The sequence below is a fragment of the Sus scrofa genome, chromosome 5 (assembly GCF_054392235.1).
Source record: "Sus scrofa isolate SSC_HxYL_T2T_F1_AM1 chromosome 5, Sscrofa_HxYL_maternal_Yorkshire_Landrace_v2.0, whole genome shotgun sequence".
NCBI lineage: Eukaryota > Metazoa > Chordata > Mammalia > Artiodactyla > Suidae > Sus > Sus scrofa.
The window spans coordinates 71,600,023-71,619,701 of NC_139387.1; the positions used below are offsets into that span (position 1 = coordinate 71,600,023).

The 19,679-nt window shown below is 50.2% G+C and overlaps 1 protein-coding gene across 1 annotated transcript in view; it reads left to right on the forward strand.

Annotated features, from left to right (window-relative positions):
- The window catches only part of VWF (von Willebrand factor), a 139,241-nt gene that overhangs the window by 100,085 nt on the left and 19,477 nt on the right, over positions 1-19,679 (forward strand). Inside the window, 9 exon segments of the mRNA NM_001246221.1 lie at positions 3,078-3,298; positions 4,392-4,584; positions 4,774-5,115; positions 7,578-7,777; positions 11,904-12,006; positions 12,379-12,453; positions 14,807-14,911; positions 15,974-16,179; positions 19,321-19,470. Coding sequence (NP_001233150.1) covers positions 3,078-3,298; positions 4,392-4,584; positions 4,774-5,115; positions 7,578-7,777; positions 11,904-12,006; positions 12,379-12,453; positions 14,807-14,911; positions 15,974-16,179; positions 19,321-19,470 — 1,595 coding nt within the window.

Here is a 19,679-nt window from a genome sequence, read left to right on the forward strand (position 1 = left end):
GGGTGTACTGTCACGGGCACCTGCTTTAAGAGGACAGAGTCAACTCTATCTCATGCAGGCCTTTGGAGAATGTTCTCCCATGCTGTGGGCTGGCTCTCTCTCTCTCCTGGTTGGGAGAAATGGTTGCTTATGATAATCCCTGCTCAGCAGTGGGTGGATCATAGTTATTATGTTGAACAGACACAACTTGTGAAATCACAACTGTATGTTATGAAATTCCTGTTGTGGCCCAGCGGAAACGAATCTGACTAGTATCTGTGAGGACACAGGTTCCATCCCTGGCCTCGCTCAGTGGGTTAAGGATCCGGTGCTGCCATGAGCTGTGGTGTAGGTTGCAGAAGTGGTTCAGATCTCGCATTGCTGTGGCTGTGGTGTCGGCCAGTGGCTACAGCTCTGATTTGACTCCTAGCCTGGGAACCTCCATACGCCATGGGTGTGGCCCTAAAAAAACCACAAAACTGTATCTTGTATCTCAGGCTCCCATTAGAATTTATTGAGTGGGGGGAGCTCCTGTCGTGGCTGAGCGGTTAACGAGCCCGTTTCGTATCCATGAGGATGCGGGTTCAATCCCTGGCCTTGCCCAGTGGGTTAAGGACCCGGCGTTGCTGTGAGCTGTGGTATAGGTCTCGGATGTGGCGTGGATCCGTATTGCTGTGGCTGTGGTGTAGCCTGGCAGCTGTAGCTCAGATTTATCACTGGGTTTCTTCACTGCAGAGTCAATATCTTCATTGCATTTAATAATTATCCTGTGCAGAGATGTTCTGAAGCTATGGACATATACTTTCACCCGCTAAATTTCACATGCATTGATAATCGTCGTCTGAGTAGCCTTTACTGTGGTGTTGGCTGAATCATGATCTTTGATTTCCATCATGCCCTCCAGTTATTGGTTGGAATTCTGTTGAAAGGAAGTGCTGTTTCTTCTCTCTCCTTTATTAATTCAGTTAATTATTTGTATCACTATGGACTCATGAGTTCTTATTTCATTCTCTGGGATAGAATCGATCACCAGCATCATTTGTTTTCTTGTTCAAATGGTCCCAGGTCTGACCATTGAAGATTCTTTCCATCTGGCCCTCGTGTCCTTTGACACGTTCACGTCCCTCTGTTTCTCAGACAGCGAGACTCTGGCTGTTATTCTTTTTTTTTTTTTTTGCTATTTCTTGGGCCGCTCCCGCGGCATATGGAGGTTCCCAGGCTAGGGGTCGAATCGGAGCTGTAGCCACCGGCCTACGCCAGAGCCACAGCAACGCGGGATCCGAGCCGCGTCTGCAACCTACACCACAGCTCACGGCATCGCCGGATCGTTAACCCACTGAGCAAGGGCAGGGACCGAACCCTCAATCTCATGGTTCCTAGTCGGATTCGTTAACCACTGTGCCACGATGGGAACTCCACTGGCTGTTATTCTTGACAATATATTTAGACATTGGCTTAATGCAAAAGTACACATGAAGTAATTTCAGAACGGCTAATCAATGCCTTTACGAAAAACAATTCTCCAAACTAGAGTACATATTTGTGTACAGTGCTTTTGGTCTCTAGCCCTGAGTACCTAGTAGAAGTTTCCCCAGAGTTATTTAGGCTCGTGTTCCCCCGTCCCCCCTGTGGACTTGTTATTCATTATCGTTACTTTCATTTCTTTCTGTTTTATTCCATTTTGAACTTACCTCATTCCCCATCCTGGCTGATTTTATGTGTTTGCGTTCTGTATGCGAAGCATTTACAGGGTTCTCAATGTCAGCTCTGTGTAGAAAGGTACACCCAGAAGTCTCCCTACTGGTTCAAAGTGAGCAGAGGAGGCAGGAGAGGGTATCATTTATCCAGGGTCACAGGGCAAGCGGGTGAGGGGACAGAATTCACTCCTGAGTTTCTCTGGCTTTGAAGTACCTATTTCACCGGAACAGCTTATCTTAGGTGGGCAAAGCATCGCCCATTAACTTGCCAAGATAACGCCATTTCTTTGTCGTGTGACTTACTACCTTCTCGTAGCACTTGGGGTTGGACTCCTTAAGACTTGACCGTATCCCCAGCTGGAGTGTCTGGGGTCACTTGCCAGCATGGATGTCAGTACTGCCCCTTGGAAGTGACCGTCTGCTCAGGACGTGGGGGACTTTGAGTGGAATTGCTGCTGGAGGCCACTCAGCTCTGACAGATGGTGCACCTGCCGGTCGCTGTGCTGCTTCCACGTACTGGTCGCTCGTGCAGGTGGAGCTCGCCCGGGTGGGCCTGACAGAGGGTGAGGGACCTTAGCACAGCCTCACCGACCTCCTGGGTTCTTGGGTTTCTGTTTACCCACCACCCATAAACGTGGTCATGGTTTGTCTGGAAAGCTCATCTCCAGCTTCATTTAGGTCCAAGATTAGCTTCCAAATCATGTGTGACTGGGGTGCCTTCCATAGGGGGGATTTATATGGAATCATCTGATGTAGGTGCGAGATGATTAGTCTTCCCAAATGGTCTTTTAATGGGAACCCTGAGAACGTGCTGATTATGTGAATGAATGAGTAGCAAACGAGGTCATGCTGAGATCCGGCCATTTGTTTTGGCTTCAGGAATATTTCTCTTGCGCGATCTCTTAAGGGATCAAGTCAGTGTGGCCACTTGTACCATTAGTCACTTGGCAGCTGAATGGACACATGTGTCTTTAGGGGAACTTCCTTTACCATGAGGTCATGAGCTTATGGTTTGCTTAGCTCCACGCAGTTTCAGCGGGTTATAACACCCCAGCAACTTAGCTTTGTTTCCTGGGCCAAGGCATCCTGGTGGAGGAGATCATTAACTTTGCACATTTACATTTTTTGGAAGCATGGCTCTATAATTTGCCGCATTTTAAGGTAATACTTGTGCTTCTCAACCTTCTCTAAGAAAATATTTAATGGCCAGGTGTTAGTTCCCGAAGCCACTTGACCTCTCAGAGTCACAGTCTCCTAAAAAGGAGGAAATTAGCCCCTGTGACTTCAAAAGGCCCGTCCGGCTCTCAGCTCTGGTTACCTGTGGGCCACCTGGCAACACCTGCCTCTTGGCACAGATGGGAGTTGGGACGTGTCACCACCATGCTTTGCTCTTCCATCCAGGTGTGTGCACTGGCAGTTCCACTCGGCACATTGTGACCTTTGATGGGCAGAACTTCAAGCTGATGGGCAACTGCTCGTACGTCCTGTTTCACAACAAGGAGCAGGACCTGGAGGTGATTCTCCATAACGGTGCCTGTGGCGCCGGGGCCCGGCAGGCCTGCATGAAATCCATCGAGGTGAAGCATAACGGCCTCTCGGTGGAGCTGCACAGAGACATGGAGGTAAGGGGTGCTTTCCGTGGGTCCCGTGCCAGAGCGGCCCTGGAACCTCAGGAAAGCCACGGGGGTCTGGGGCTTCTGTGGGGGACTCAGCCTTCTGCCTAATTAGCAGGGGCTTATTTCTGGCTTCCTCGTGGTGCAATTTCATGTTGTTCTGGGCCCAGATTTGGAAGAAAGCATCCATTTAAGAAAATTGGGGTGTCAACCAGTACAGTTTGCCCAGTGGGCATTATAAGCCCAGTACCTAGGACCCTCGAACCTTCCAAAAGAAAAAGCATAGGGCCCAGGTTAGCGCCCTTGAAAATATTTAGGGCCCAGGCAAAATGGGTGGCTCCCAAATTTAAAGAGAAAACTGCAAAGCTGATAAAAATAAATGTTTGATGAAATGTTTACAAGAGGTTACCTCACATCAACCTCTTCACATGTTGGTTTAGAAATTGTGAATATTTCATTCCATGAAAGCAGCCGATACGTTAGATTGTCTCATCTCACAAGAATTCTTGAACGTGCTCGGGGATTGCTGGAAACAAATCACAGCTCATCATGAATTAAACGAGTCGTTCATCGCCAAACATTTAAAAATCAAAAGGATAAAAAGCCTTCCAAAACGTTTACAGCAAAAATTATATTTGTCATGGGATGTGAGTACATTTTCATGTGCTTGATATGATGTATAACGGGGCCTCCAGAGAGCTAATGACCAAAATAAAATAAAGTAAAATACTTAAAGTAGTCGAATTATATGCTCCTGGAGACAGCGCTCCGAGGAGCTGGCAAAATGGCAACTTCCCAGGCCTGTCTTGAGGGGGCATCTTTTCCTGTTGCATTCACTCAGACTCAAGGTCTTGTTTAACCTCTGGGCTTTTGGGTTCCAGATGCATGGCTATCGGTTCCCTGTTATAATAATCTGCTCTCCTGCCACGCTCTGCAAAGCCCCTTCATCTTCAAAGAGCTGCTGGCAGATGTTGGGGTTTGTAAATAACAGTGAAGTTGAGTGGGGTGAATCTGCGGGGCCTGTTTGGAAAGAGGCTCAGCGTGAAACACTAGGATTCCTTGTTGCCATGACTGCTGACGGGCGATTCTCCTCTTTGGGCAGGTGGTGGTGAATGGGAGACAGGTCTCTGTCCCTTACGTGGGTGGGAACATGGAGGTCGGCATCTATGGCACCATCATGTATGAGGTCAGATTCAACCACCTGGGCCACATCCTCACCTTCACCCCTCAAAACAACGAGTTCCAGCTGCAGCTGAGCCCCAAGACCTTTGCCTCAAAGATGTACGGTCTCTGTGGTAAGAATATCTCCTCGACTCCCCTGCTGGACACAAACCCTCCCTGCCTTCCTCTCGGGGCCCTTGGCTGCTTCTATTTCTGGGTCCAGTAGCAAGGTTCAGACGCTGGTGGGGTTGGAGAATGGCCAGGTCTTAACGTCAAGGGGTTGGCACCCTGGGCTACCCCTGCATCTTTCCTTGTTTCTCTAGGGATCTGTGATGAGAATGGGGCCAATGACTTCATGCTGAGGGATGGCACAGTCACCACGGACTGGAAGACGATGGTCCAGGAGTGGGCAGTGCAGCAGCCGGGCCAGATGTGCCAGCCGGTTCCCAAGGAGCAGTGTCCTGTCTCCGGGGGCTACCAGTGCCAGGTCCTCCTCTCAGCGCTGTTTGCTGAGTGCCACAAGGTCCTTGCTCCAGCCGCATATTTCGCCATCTGCCAGCAGGACAGTTGCCACCAGGAGCAAGTGTGTGAGGCAGTTGCCTCTTATGCCCACCTCTGTCGGACCAAGGGTGTGTGTGTCGACTGGAGGACCCCTGATTTCTGTGGTGAGTAGCCAAATGCACCCCAAGTGCTGTGAACACCAACTAATGTGGGGGGGGGGGCCCTGCTCAACCTCTCTGGGCCTCAGATTGTTGATCTGGGTAACAAAGATCAAAATCTCTGCATTTGGGGGAGTTCCCTGGTGGACTAGTGGTTAGGACTCAGCACTTTCACTGCTGCACCCTGAGTTCAATCCCTGGTCTGGAAACTGAGATCCCGCTTGATGAGGCCGGGAAAAAAAGTAAAAAAACAAACAAAAACAAAACAAACTCTGCATTTCCTCTTTCTTTCTTTCTTTTTTTTTTTTTTTTTTTGTCTTTTTAGGGCTGCACCCTCGGCATATGGAAGTTCCCAGGCTAGGGGTTGAATTGGAGCTGTAGCCGCTGAGCCCCAGCAACCCAGGATCTGAGCTGCATCTGTGACCTACACCACAGTTCACGGCAGTGCAACAATGCTGGATCCTTAACCCACTGAGCAAGGCCAGGGATCAAACCCACATCCTCATGGATGCTAGTCCGGTTCGTTAACCGCTGAGCCACGGTGGGAACTCCCCTTTTCCAGTTTCTTAGGATTCCATTTAGGATCAAATAAGATGATAGACATATAAGTAACTTGAATGTGAATTTCTGTATGAATGAAAGCCTGGTCCTTTCTGTCAGTACTTCTACGGTTCATACACACGGGCTTTTAATATATTAGTTGCATCTAGGCATCGGCGAAGTGCCGAATGACATTGAATTTGGAATTGCACCGAGCTTTAGCAAAGGCTCACAGAGCAGGTCACGCCTGAGCAGGAGTTTGAAGTGTGAGTGGAATTTTGCCATTTGCACACCAGGAAGCTTCTTAATGCCAAACCCCATGGGATTGCTAGTGTAGACAGGTCCCCAAGGTCAGCTTCCTTACTTGACCTTGGCATTTATGTATTACTTACCACATTGGGGATACCAACATGAATCAGGATATGGCCCCTGCCCTCAGGAGGTGCTGGCGTGAAAAGAACACTGAACTCCAGCATCCTTACGTGCCAGCGTAATCCCCGAGGGAAAGCAATCTATAAGCATTTTGGAGTCTCCAAGTTTATTGTTATAATTCTTATTAAAAACTGGCGCAGCTTTAACCTGGGGCTGGAGGACTTGGACATCCTAGTCCCGGCTCAGGTGGTGATCAGCTGTTTTTCTGAGTCTTTCTGGACCTCGGCGTCTGCATCTTAGAATGAGGTGATTGGACTAGATGACCGCTCTGTGTCATGGGACTCTGGTTTTCTGGGTCCATGTGGATGACTCTGCCTCCTTTTGACCTGCCTGCAGATCAAGGGGAAAATGTTAGTTTCTGAGTTAGTACCATAACTTCTCTGCTGATTAATATCGTTGCCTCCTGGCAGTTTGTTGTGCATTTATAGGAATGTCCTTGGCGCTCTAACTCCTTGGACACCTTCTCTACCACCTGCTTTGGAACCGTGAAAACGTGAGGATGGGGCTGAGCAGAACCAGAGTGGGAGCAGTGGCTCACTCTGCCGGTTCTCCCCCAGGGCAGCCCTCCATTGATGAGGATTCTTTATTTAAAATCAGGAGGATTTTTTAAAGCGGTAAATACACCTGCATTGGAAGAAAAGAACCTTAAAGCATCCTAAGGCTGCACAGGCTCACATCACCATTGGGATTAGATTGGGCTACAAGTGAGAGAGAAGTAAATGGCCCGTCACACAGCTCATCAGAGGGAGGCAGCGCCAGCTCTTTCTGGGTCTGAAAGTGGATTCTAGTTTTCTGCTCCGTCCTCACTTGGGTGTGGTTTTCCCCTCATGCTTTAGGATGGAGCTCTGGCCATCACATCCAGGTTCCAAGTGGCAGAATAAGGGGAAGGAAGAAAAGGGCCAAAAGCAAAAAGAGTCCTGGAAGCTGCCATTAGATTTCTTATGTTTACAGTTCATGGGTCAGAACTTAGTCATGTTAGCTGATTAGACTGCACTTAGCTGCAAAGGCTTTTGGGAAATGTCATCTTTATTCTAGGTGATCATGGGCCAGCTTGAAGGTCTATTTCTTTTCTTTCCTCTTCTTCTCCCCCCCCCCTTTTTTTTTGCCACACCTGCGGCACATGGAAGTTCCCAGGCTAAGGGTTGAATCGGACCTACAGCTGCCAGCCTACACCACAGCCACAGCAACTTGGGATCCGAGCTGCATCTGTGACCTACACCACAGCTCACTGCAACACGGGATCCTTAACCCACTGAGCGAGGCCAGAGATCTAACCTGCATCCTCATGGATACTAGTCGGGTTCTTAACCTGCTGAGCCACAGTGGGAACTCCCTGAAGGTCTGTCTCTGTGGACGGTGGTGAGAATGAGCATGGGTGGAAACTAGCCCTTTCTGCCCCAGCCGGTTTGTCAGCTGACCAACCATCTTGAAACAGCTGTGCCTGTTGCCCTCTGGTTGGTGCGGGCCCTGATTGCGACCCCCTTTTCTGTCCACAGCCGTATCGTGCCCACCATCCCTGGTCTACAACCACTGTGAGCACGGCTGCCCGCGGCACTGTGAGGGCAATTCGAGCTCCTGTGGGGACCATCCCTCTGAAGGCTGCTTCTGCCCCCCGCACCAAGTGATGCTGGGAAGCAGCTGTGTCCCCGAGGAGGCCTGCACCCAGTGTGTTGACGATGATGGGATCCGGCACCAGGTAGGAGCCCTGGCCCCTTGCCCCCCAACCCCCTGCACCGTGGCATCCAATTAGTGCAGTATTTTGACAAAGAAACAGCCTTAACATTTTAATAAAGTCAAGTGACATAAGATCAGTTAAAAAAAAAAAAAAAAAAAGCCACGACGGGAACACAGCCGGTTTTAGTTATTTCAGAAAATACAGTTTAAACGGATGAAGACAAGTATCCAGCCACCTGCAATGTCAGCTTTTACTTTCAAAGCAGAGAAGAACAAAAATCTAATAGGAAGAACATTTCCATTTAATGAAATTTCTTTAAAGTGAAAAATAAAGCCTCGGAAACTTTTCTTCAGGGAAATAATCCAGGGTAGAAATCTCTTGTGGTCGCTTTGGAAGGGCAAAATATTTACCAGTTTCCATAGCTCTTGTTTATTTTACAAAATGCACTCTGAAGATGTGAGTCTTTGTAGCCGGCTCAGAAGGGATCCAGAGCCGTACATGAGTTGTCCAGCCATCAGTGTTGGGGGGGTGCCCCCCCCCACCCCGCTGTGCTGGGCAAGCACTGCCTCGGCTCCACTGGAACTGCCTGCATCACCCAGACCCTAACGCCCCGAGCCTCATTTCCTCTCTGGTCCCTAGTGCTCTGTAGCAGCTCAGTGCTGATGTTCAGCTTGCATCTTCCCTCAAATCCTGGCCGTGGTGGCCGTGTGTGGTGACCTGCTGAGTCCTGCCCTGACTTTGGGCTTTGAGGACTTCCGTTTTTCCTTGCTGCATTCTCTGCAGGCCGTTCATCTGTCACCTTTCTTCAATCTTTAACTCCAGCCAGCAAGCAATCTTACCTGTTTTCTGGTCCATGTAACAATCCTGCCCCAGCCCCAGAACCTAGGGGCTGAGACCTGGCAGCCTGGAGCCGGCCGGTCCTGATGCAGGAGTGCCATCTGCTGGCCTGTTTGCTGCATAACCCGCCAGGTATGCCGCAGTAGGGCTGCCAGTGGGCGCTTTTAGAAGCAGCTCAACCTTTGCCAGAAAGGGCTCTTTTAGGGGCTATAGATTCTGTGGCCTGCCTCAGTAAGGCTTCCCGGGAACAAGACAATCCCTGAAGGAAGAGGTTTAACTCCTACTTTGGTCATCCATTGTGATGTTGTCCAGGATAGTTGGAAAGTCATATTATTTACCGTTGAATTGTAGATGTCTGAAGTTCACGTTTGAAAAGAGAGAACCGCCCCTCCGCCAATGTATAAAATCCATCTCTTTTCCCATCTCATCGCTTTTTTGCCATTTGAAAGTCTAAATAGGGATCCTTCAATTTACGGCTTTCTTGGCATCACCATCCGTGTAAAAGGAAAGAGGCAGGGCAGAGTTGCCTGGGGAGATGGGAGAGTCCCCCCACACCCCCGCCCGCCGCCTTTGCTCAGCCACCCCTATCCCGGGCCTGTGCCCCTCCCTGGGTCTCCCCAGGCCCTTGGAGAAGCTACAGTAGTAGCGGCTGCAGCCTGTTTGGGTTTCCTTGCCCTCACCCCTCCCTCTCCACCTGTTTGCTGGCACCAGGCTTGTCCTCGTGTGACTCTCTTCCCTTTGAGGCAGGTCCTGCTGACAAGCCTCAGGCTGCCCCTGGCCCCCAAGAAAAGCACAACCTCCTGCAGTGGACTTGGAGTGGGGTGTCCCAGGATGTGAGGCCCCTCTGCAGCCCCCAGCCCTGGGAAATCTTCTTTTGCACTCCTGGGGCTCCGTCATTTTTTATTAAAATAAACCAAACAAACCCAGCTTTACGCAGGTAGAGTTGACAGACAGGAAACAGCACCAAATATCATTGTACAATCTGATGATTTGACAAGTGCACACACTGGTCAAACCATCATCACGATCAAGATGGTGAAATTTCCATCACCTCCCAAAGTTTCCGGAGGCCTCTGTTTAATACACCCCCACCCTCCGTCTCCCACCCCACGCACAAGCACTGGTCTGCTTTCTTTCCTTACAGATTTGTTTACATTTTCTGGATTTTATATAAATTCTCTCAGGCAGTATTGACCCCCTTTTTGTCTGGCTTCTTTCACTCAGCATAATACTTTCATGATCCATCCATGTCATGGGTTCCATAGGTTGTTTTTTTTTCTTAATGGCGTGGGTGTAACCCAGTTGAGTGATCTCATTGAGCATTTCATGGCTGAATCTCCGCTCCTTGCCTTGACCATCGGGCACTCGAAGGCGGGGACAGTGTGTCCAGCACTCATCACTCCCACAACCCCGCAGTGTGACAGCCGAGCCAGGAGGTTGTAGTCCGGAGAGAGAGCACGTGGTATCTGGGGCCAGGATGCCAGGTCCAAACCCTGGCTGTGCCACCTGGTCAAGCTCCTGCCTATGCCTGCATGTCATCGCTGGTCAGTGTAGAAAACAGTCGTAGCCACCTGATAGGACTATTCCAAGGAACTTACAGTGGATCGGTGTAAAGCCTTGAGGGAAAGATTTTAAACATAGTTAACAGGACTTGTTACTGGGAGGCAGTGTTAAAAAGGCAGATTCCAGGTCCAAATCCCAGCTCTGAGCTGCGACAATAGGATCCCAAGCCAGAGCCTCCGCTTGCTTATTTGGCAAGTGGGGAGGATAGTAAGACTGTCCGGATGTGGGATTGTGGTGTGGATTAAATGAGAATTAAATGAGTAATTTACGTAGAGCCTTTGAACTGTGCCACATGGCCCTTGCCCCCCAGATGTGGGCTGCTGTTTGTATGCAGTGAGTGGAGGGTGCCGAGGGAAACATTGGAGGTTTAATCCCACTGGAGGTCGGCAGCCTGGGGGTGGGGTTACCCAGACATCTCCCACCTTCCTTCCTCTTGGTGGCTGGTACTGGCTGCAGACCGTGACAGCAGATAGAATAAAGAAGACTTTTTTTTTTTTTGGCCAAGCCCATGGCATGTGGAAGTTCCGGGGCCAGGGATCACACCCATGCCACAGCAGCAACATGAGCCATAGTAATGACAGTGCCAGGTCCTTAACCCACTGAGCCACCAGGGAACTCCAAATAAGACCTTCTTGACCTGGGAACTTTTTAGCGGCCCTTGAGCTGCTGGATAAGAGTGCATTTAGGAGGTCCCATTGTGGTGTAGTGGCAATGAACCCAACTAGTATCCATGAGGACACAGGTTCGATCCCTGGCCTTGCACAGCGGGTTAAGGATCTGGAGTTGCTGTGAGCTGTGGTGTAGGTCACAGCTGCGTCTTGGATCCCGCTTTGCTGTGGCAGTAGTATAGGCTGGCAGCTATAGCTCTGTAGCTCTGATTCAACCCCTAGCCTGGGAACTCCTCACTCCATATGCCACGGGTGAGGACTAAAAAGCAAAAAAAAAAAAAAAAAAAAAAAAAAAATAGTGCATTTATTCAGGGGCCATTGTTCTGGAATTTGATTTGATTGGCAAGTCCAGAGGGACCCAGTCCTGGCTCTGTGGTCCCACCTGTGCCACCCACAGCCCCCACTCCTTGCGAGGTCCTGCAGGCAGGCGGGTGTGCCTCATGGGGGAAGGGGGAAACCAGGCAGCGGTGCAGAGGGGTGAAGCCCCCGTTCGAGTTGGGATCTCCATGAGTTCAAAGTCCTTCTGCAGTGGGGGTGCCTGCAGCCCCGAGAACGCTGCTTTACCCCCGGGTGAACCCTCATCTGGGAACTGCACTCTGGTCCTGAAAATCACGCCCCGTCCCCACCGTGTGGTGACGCTGAGTTTTGCTGCCCCCCTTCAGCTCTCCCTGTCCCGTGGTCATAAATGCAGTGCAGAAGCGAATGGACTCTTTCTCAAGCTGCCTCTCAGCTTCTCCTTTGGCTCAGGGAACAGCCCGAGGGGCGATGTGGGAATCTTCATTTTCTTGCCTTGCTTTTTCCTAGTGCCGCCCTCAGAGACAGCTGCCACCAAAGCTCCATGTCCTGAAATCTGTGGGTTGTCCTCACCCCAGGGTACAAGGCAGGGTGGGCCGGCCTTGCCGTACCCCTGGGGTTCCTCTGGCGCCTCCTCCTCAGGACCCCAGGGTGTCGGTCAATCTGCAGGGCTCTGACCTGGGCGGGGCTCGGGCTCTGGGCCTCCCCTGGGGAGACCAAGCCGGGGTGGGGGGACCTGACTTCTAGGAGCTCCTGGGCCCTCTCTGAGCCTCCTTTCCCCTCAGTTCCTGGAAACCTGGGTCCCGGACCACCAGCCCTGCCAGATCTGCACCTGCCTCAGTGGTCGGAGGGTCAACTGCACATTGCAGCCCTGCCCCACGGCTAGAGGTGAGTCCCCGACCCCAAAGGGCTCCCGCCAGGCCCCGAGGTCACCTGGTCTGGTGGACCAGACCAGACATGGGCCTCCCGGTGCCAACCCTGACCATCCTCCTCACCTCGAGGGGCTGGGGTCCCCTTTCTGCAGGTGAGGCAGAGCCCTCGGGGGTGGGGGGAGGGGCACTGCTGTCCCCATCTTGGCCCTCAGCCTCAGTCTCCTGAGGGCACATCTGAGGGGGATGGCAGGACACATGGGGCGACTCACTTGTTGGAGACACCGCGGCTGGGCAGGTTCGCCCCTGCAGGGCCTGGCTGGTCTCCGGTGGGCTGGGTCCGAGGTGTGTGCCCTCATCTCTTTCTCTGACCCTTGGGCCTCTCCTGCAGCTCCCGCTTGCGGCCTGTGTGAGGTGGCCCGTCTCCGCCAGGGAGCTCACCAGTGCTGCCCCGAGTACGAGTGTGGTATGTATCCCTGCGGCCTCGCTGGGGTCCAACCCCAGTCCCACCCTAGGGCGAGGTGGTGGCACAGAAGGTGCATTTGGTCAGGAGAGGGTGTGGATTTTCCAAAACCCGGAAGATAGGATTTGCTTCCTAAAAAATTCTTCCACGACTTATTCAATGGAAGGTTTGAGAGCATTAGAAAAAAGAATGGGGTACAGTGTTGACAGCAGCATCATTGACAGCAATCTAAGTGCCCATCACCAGATGAATGGATAAGGAGGGTGCAGTACATGTACACCATGGAATATTACTCAGCCATTAAAAGAATGGAATTTTGCTATTTGCAGCAACATGGATGGACTGGGAGGGTGTTATGCCTCGGGAAACAAGTCAGGCAGAGAAAGGACAAATACAGGATGTTATCACTTTTATGTGGAATCTAAAAAATACAACAAACTAGTGAACGAAGCAGAAAAGAAGCAGACTGACAGATATAGAGAATAAACTAGCAGTTACCAGTGGGGAGAGGGAAGGAGGGAGGGGCAAGGAAGGGGCAGAGGATTAAGAGATGCAAAGTCCTATGTATAAAATATAGAAGATACAAGGATCTCTTATACCACAGAGGGTATGTAGCCAAGACTTTTTCTTTCTTTTCTTTCTTTTTAAGGCCACACCTGTGGCATATGGAGGTTCCTAGGTTCCTGTGGCATATGGAGGTTGCATCGAAGCTACAGCTGCCAGCCTGCACCACAGCCACAGCAACATGGGACCCAAGCCGTGTCTGCAGCCTACACCACAGCTTTCGGCAACGCCTGATACTTAACCCACCGATCGAGGCCAGGCATTGAACCTGCATCTTCATGGATACTCGTGGGGCTCTTAACCTGCTGAGCCACAATGGGAACTCCACCAATACTTTATAATAGCTATAAATGACGTATGATCTTTAAAACCTGTGACTCACCATGTTGTAGACCTGCAACATATATTGATATCAACTGAACTGCAGGAAAAAAACAACAGGGCGGTTTGTTGTTTTGCTGGGGTGGGGGGCAAAGGATTCACTGAAGAACCAGTTATGCCAAAGTAACTGTAGAGGAGGCTGCACACGGGCACCTTGCTCTCAGCACGTCATTTGTCAAAGGGTTTCCTTAGAGACTTGCAGACTGCATCATGAATAATGGGCTGAAGAGCGGTAGAATTAAATGAATCCAGAGCTGATGGAATCATGGTTAACGCGACAGGAAATCTCTAGTGCCCTGTCTCCATCCTGTCCAGCGTGTTTATTAATTGGAGGGATGAAGACATAAAGCACAGGCTTGGGACATCTGCAGCGCTGCAGACCTTTGAGCGAGAGCAGGTAGATCCAGGAGCTGAAAAAGAAATCATCTGAGACATGTCTTTATGCGGATGAAATAAAGAGAAGGCCTAACTTGCGAGCAGTTGAGTAAACCAGGCCTCAGGATGTTAACAGTAGAGGGAACTGGGATTCACTTGGTTCAAGGCTTTCATTTTATGGACATTATGAAGCTTCTACAATGTGGCAGGTCCTTTGCCTTCATTATTTCAAGACATCCGTGGACTGACCCTGTGAGGTAGACGTCCCGCCTCACAGAAGGTGATCCTGAGGTCTAGAGGGTTCAAGTGACGTGGCTGAGATCTGGAGCCCTTCAGATGACAAGAGTGATCAACACGAGTTTGTCCTATGGCTTGGATCAATCTGTCTCTGTGTCTGTCTATCTATTTACTTATCTCTATATCTGTGTATGTATCTATTGACCTATCTATGGTCTATGTATATCATATATCAAGCTACATATCTATTATTTATTTATTTGTCTTTTGTCTTTTGAGGGCCACACCCGTGGCACATGGAGGTTCCCAGGCTAGGGATCTAATCGGAGCTGTTGCTGCTGGCCTACACCACAGCCACAGCATTGCCAGATCCGAGCCACATCTTCGACCTATACCACAGCTCATGGTGACACCAGATCCTTAACCCACTGAGCAAGGCCAGGGATCGAACCCACAACCTCTTGGTTCCTAGTTGGATTCGTTTCCGCTGCACCATGGTGGGAACTCCTACATATCTCTTATTTATTTATCTATCATCTATTTATGTATGTATGTATCTATTATCTATGTATGTATCTATCATCTACCTATCTATCTGTCTATCTATCTGTCTGTCTGTCTATGTATCTATTGATCCGGCATCACTTCCCCCTCCCTCCCCCTCCAGCTCTGTCTCCGGGTCTCTAGCTCACTGCTGTTGTGTACGGAGAACAGCAGAGGTCTGCATGAGTAGGAGTGTAGTGTAGGGAGCCCGTCGGCCTCGCTGGAGTCTGAGTGCGGGTCTCTCCCTGACCCTCAGTGTGTGACCTGGTGAGCTGTGACCTGCCCCCGGTGCCGCACTGCGAAGGTGGCCTCCAGCCGACACTGACCAATCCCGGCGAGTGCAGACCCAACTTCACCTGCGGTAAGTCCTGGCTCCGAGGGTGAGGGGACGGTGCAGTCACGCTCCCCTGGCCCGGGAAGGCGTCCGGTCTTCTGCTGCTGAGCTGAGTCTGGGCTCAGGATGGGTCTGCAGCAGCGGGGTCAAGGTCACACCTGGACTGAATCCCCGAGTCCTCTGAGCTGCGTGCTGCCCCAGGGGACAGGTGGGGGCCCGCTTGGGCCCGTGATAAAGACGCCTCCAGATCCACTCTGTTTGCCCCCATCCACCCTATGCCACGGAGGGCGTGGGGAATGTTCCCTCTCTGGGTCCTCAGCACTAGATCTTATTCACGAACACATTTCTAGATGTTTCTTCCTCTCGCTATTTAATTTCTAAATACTACAATTTAAGTCTCGGGTTAGACGAAAGACTGATTTATCAGGAAGCTAAATTTTGTATTAACTGCCGAGAACGCCTCACTTCCTTTCCTGTTGATCTGGGATCTCACTGGAGTTCCCAGACGTAAGCCCTCCTGGGGGGAGGGAGACAACGCTGTGTCTGAAGGAGGTTGGGAACAGGCAGAGGCACGGGATGGGCTTTGGCCTTGAGACGGTGACACTGTGGATTTGACAAGGCTGCTGTTGACCTAGAACTGTAGGGTGTTGTTTTAGGTACTGAGGTGGGGAGAGGGTCGCAGAACGTACCAGCTTATCAAAATGCTAAGCTGTGCGTGCGTGCCCAGAGATCTCTGGGTCTTAGAGAGTCTGCATCTGATATCCCTGAGAATCCACAGCTGGAAGGACCCCCTCCTCTTGCAGATGTGCCTTCAGAGGTGACAGAGTAGACACCCAGCAGCCTCCTTCCTCCTCCCCTAAAAGGGCTTTGCATCTCTTCTTTTGAGTAGTGTCCTTATTTTCCTGGAGACCACTGCTTTTTGGTCTGATTGGCTTTCCCACAGCTCCTGAGCCCGGCTCAGGCGCTGATTTAATATTCTGGGCTAGGCTTCCCCGAGACCTTCTATCATAGCTGAGTCCCCAGCAGCCTGGGTTGAGAGCAGTGCTCAGTGTGGCCACTCCGGGGCCATCACCTCGTGTCGCCCCTCAGCCTGCAGGAAGGAGGAATGCCCGAGGGGGCCCTTGCCCTCCTGCCCCCCGCATCGAACGCCAGCCCTCCGGAAGACCCAGTGCTGTGACGAGTATGAGTGTGCTTGCAACTGTGTCAATACCACCCTGAGCTGCCCGCTGGGGTACCTGGCCTCGACCGTCACCAATGACTGTGGCTGTACCACGACCACCTGCCTTCCTGACAAGGTAGGGGCTGCTTGGCTCTGGCTGGGACGACGGCCAGACACATGCTTCTCATGGAAGATGTGCCACCCAGGGCTGTCAGCCTGGATCTAGTTAGCTCTGGAGGTTGTTAGGGAGAATTTGCTGTGTTCTCAGCTTGGTTAGGTTCTGAGGTGGTAAACAAGGTATAAGATAGAGTCATACCTTTAAAGAGCTTAACTGTAGGTTAACTAAGGAAGTGGTACGATTGCATGGGTTGCTTAGAGACTGATTCATACTTGTTTATTAATTGCTATTCATCCATCCATCATCCATCCATCCAATATTTACCAAACAACTGCTGCATTCTGCCAGAACTGATAGTGTTATGTGCTACGGAAGAAATCTGAGATGCAGAGGTCTTATGATCTTGCTTGTATGTATAAGACAATAGTCTGCACGATGAATACAATAAAGTGTCAGTGGATGATACAGATATTAAATGCAAATAACAGTCGTAGGGAGAGATGCACCAAGATGAGCTGGCAGGGCCAGAGCTGCAGCAGAGTTGCAGCTGCTGGGTGACTGAGGGTGAGTCCTGGATGGAGGGCAGAGAGTGGCACAGGTACCTTTCCCCAGGGCTTGGGAGAGCCAGCGCAGATGCTCATTTGCCTGGAAAGCTCTAGACCTCTGGTCCCTTCTGGATTCTCTTCTGGCTCCAGGTTTCTCAGTGTCCAGGTTCTGGAGAAGCAGGAGCAGATCTTGGAGGCAGGGGTTGTGGCTGCTTTTTGCATCTCCGTTCTTTCTCCTTTTCCTGCCCTCCCCCACCTTGACCTTCTAGCAACATGTCTCATGTCTTTGTGACCCAGAACATTGGTTAGGCCTTTGGTTTTTTGGAGCAATGGATCCTCTGCACTCTGGATTTGGGGGGTAGCTTTCTTCCTCGTGGTATTGCTTACTGCCCTCTCCTACTTCGAGTTTCCATTAAGCTAGAGCTTAGAACTCAGGCATTAAGGACCTGCAAGCTCCGTGTGTGGGGAGGGGAAAGAAGAGAGCAGGCGGGGAAGCAAGCTGTGTACTTCCTGTTGCCCGGTTCCAGGAAGCCCATCACGTCCAGTTGTCCCACTTTTAAAGGTAGGACTGATTACTGGGTTCAGGTGGTGTCAGCCTAGGTCTCTCTCCTGACGTGTCTGCCATTAACATTTTTAAAATAAGAACTTTTATTTTTTCTATCATAATCGGTTTACAGTGTTCTGTCAATTTTCTACTGTACAGCATGGTGACCCAGTTACACAAACATGTACACATTCTTTTTCTCACATTATCATGCTCCATCATAAGTGACTAGATATAGTTTCCTCTGCTATGCAGCGGGATCTCATTGCTTATCCATTCCGAAGGCAATAGTTTGCATCTATTAACCCCAGATTCCTAGTCCATCCCACTCCCTCTCTGTCCCCCTCAGCAACCGCAAGTCTGTTCTCCGAGTCCATGAGTTTCTTTTCTTTGGAAAGGTTCATTTGTGCTGTATATTATTGGATTCCAGATATAAGTGACATCATATGGTATTTGTCTTTCTCTTTCTGACTTACTTCCCTTAGTATGAGAGTCTCTAGTTCCATTGCTGCAAATGCTATCAACATTTTAACTGACTGTTTTAATATTCATTGATATTTTTGTGGCCTTAGAGTCACTGTGTCATTGGAAGTTGCAAAATGATGACTTTTCTTTGCTTACACATTCTCATGCCTTTACTAGCTGGGATTCCTCCACAAGGAAGAACTTCCCCCCCAGCCACTTTTTTTTTTTTTTTGTCTTTTTGTCTTTTTAGGACCATACCCGAGGCATATGAAGGTTCCCAGGCTAGGGGTCCAGTCGGAGCTACAGCTGCTGGCCTACACCACAGCCGCAGTAATGCGGGATCTGAGCTGCGTCTGCGACCTACACCACAGCTCATGGCAACGCCGGATCCTTAACCCACTGAGCAAGGCCAGGGATGGAACCTGCATCCTCATGATGCTAGTTGGGTTCGCTAACTGCTGAGCTGTGACAGGAACTCCTCCCCCAGCCACTTTTGGTTGCTGAAATAGAATTCATTTAGGAGCAGCAGGATAAATGCTTGATTTTTGTCATTTATCACATTTCAGAAGAATGAGCAGATGGTGACCAAAGAGTTTTTTTTTTTTTTTTTTTTTTTTTTTATTTTCCCACTGTACAGCAAGGGGGTCAGGTTATCCTTACATGTATACATTGCAATTACAGTTTTTCCCCCACCCTTTCTTCTGTTGCAGCATGAGTATCTAGACATTGTTCTCAGTGCTATTCAGCAGGATCTCCTTGTAAATCTATTCTAGGTTGTGACCAAAGAGTTTGTTTTTTTAGTATCACTATGAACTTGTGGATGATATGATGTGGTTGATATGTTTTGATTCATCATCATCTTTATTTAATACTCAAAGGTGTCTTATCTGGGGTTGGGTGGGAGCCCCTTCAGGTTGGTTTTGGGACCCTTGACATGGGCCTTATTAGCATTTGATCTCCTTCTTGCTTTCTGAAATGACAAGTGTTCCATGCTCCCTTCAGACACTTCCTGCCCCAGTCCTTGGATCAGCCACTCTACCAGAGTCCTGATACCTTGGAGTGAAAATGGGATTTAGACACTACAGTCTGGGTTTTAAGGATATTTGTTGCTTATGCCTTTAGATCTTTTTGGTGGACAGAACTTGGAAATATATATATTTACAGAGCATGAAAACTCATAAGTTCATAGTGATATTTCTTTTCTTGTTTTAAATTTGATAAATTAAAATTTAATTGTATTTGTTTTTCTATTTTTTTAAATATAGTGGATTTACAGTTATGCCAATCTTTGCTGTACAGTATAATGACCCCATCTGCATACACACACACACACACACACACACACACACACACACACACACGTTTTTCTCATACTGTCTTCTATCGCGAGGGCCGTGAAGGCCTCCAAGGGCCACTCCTGGGATGGATGGGGGATGGGCTTTCCAAGGCTGCTGGGCACGGGAGGGCAGAGGCAAACCCTTCTAGGTAAGCCTCCCTTCGTGTGGGCAGTGACTATGCTGCTGTCTTCTCAGCACCTGGGGGAACTTCCAACTCACCTCTTATTTAAATGAACTGAGTCCACTCACGGAGCCCTTGTGTTGACAGGTGTGTGTCCACCGGGGCACCGTCTACCCTGTGGGCCAGTTCTGGGAGGAGGGCTGTGACGTGTGCACCTGCACAGACCTGGAGGATGCCGTGATGGGCCTGCGCGTGGCCCAGTGCGCTCAGAAGCCCTGTGAAGACAGCTGCCGGCCGGTGAGGGGGACAGGGGGGCTGGGCCCGGTGTGCAGCAGTAGGGTAGGGCCGTAGGGGAGGGGGTCCTGGGGATGGGCAAGACAGCCCCTTCTGTAACCTCTGGGTCAAGGCCGGGGTGGGGGACGAGGAGGGGGAGTGGGTAAAGGAGAAACACAAGGAAAGGTGGCCGTGTCCTCCTCCTGTGATTCCGTTCTTGGCTAACGGTCCTC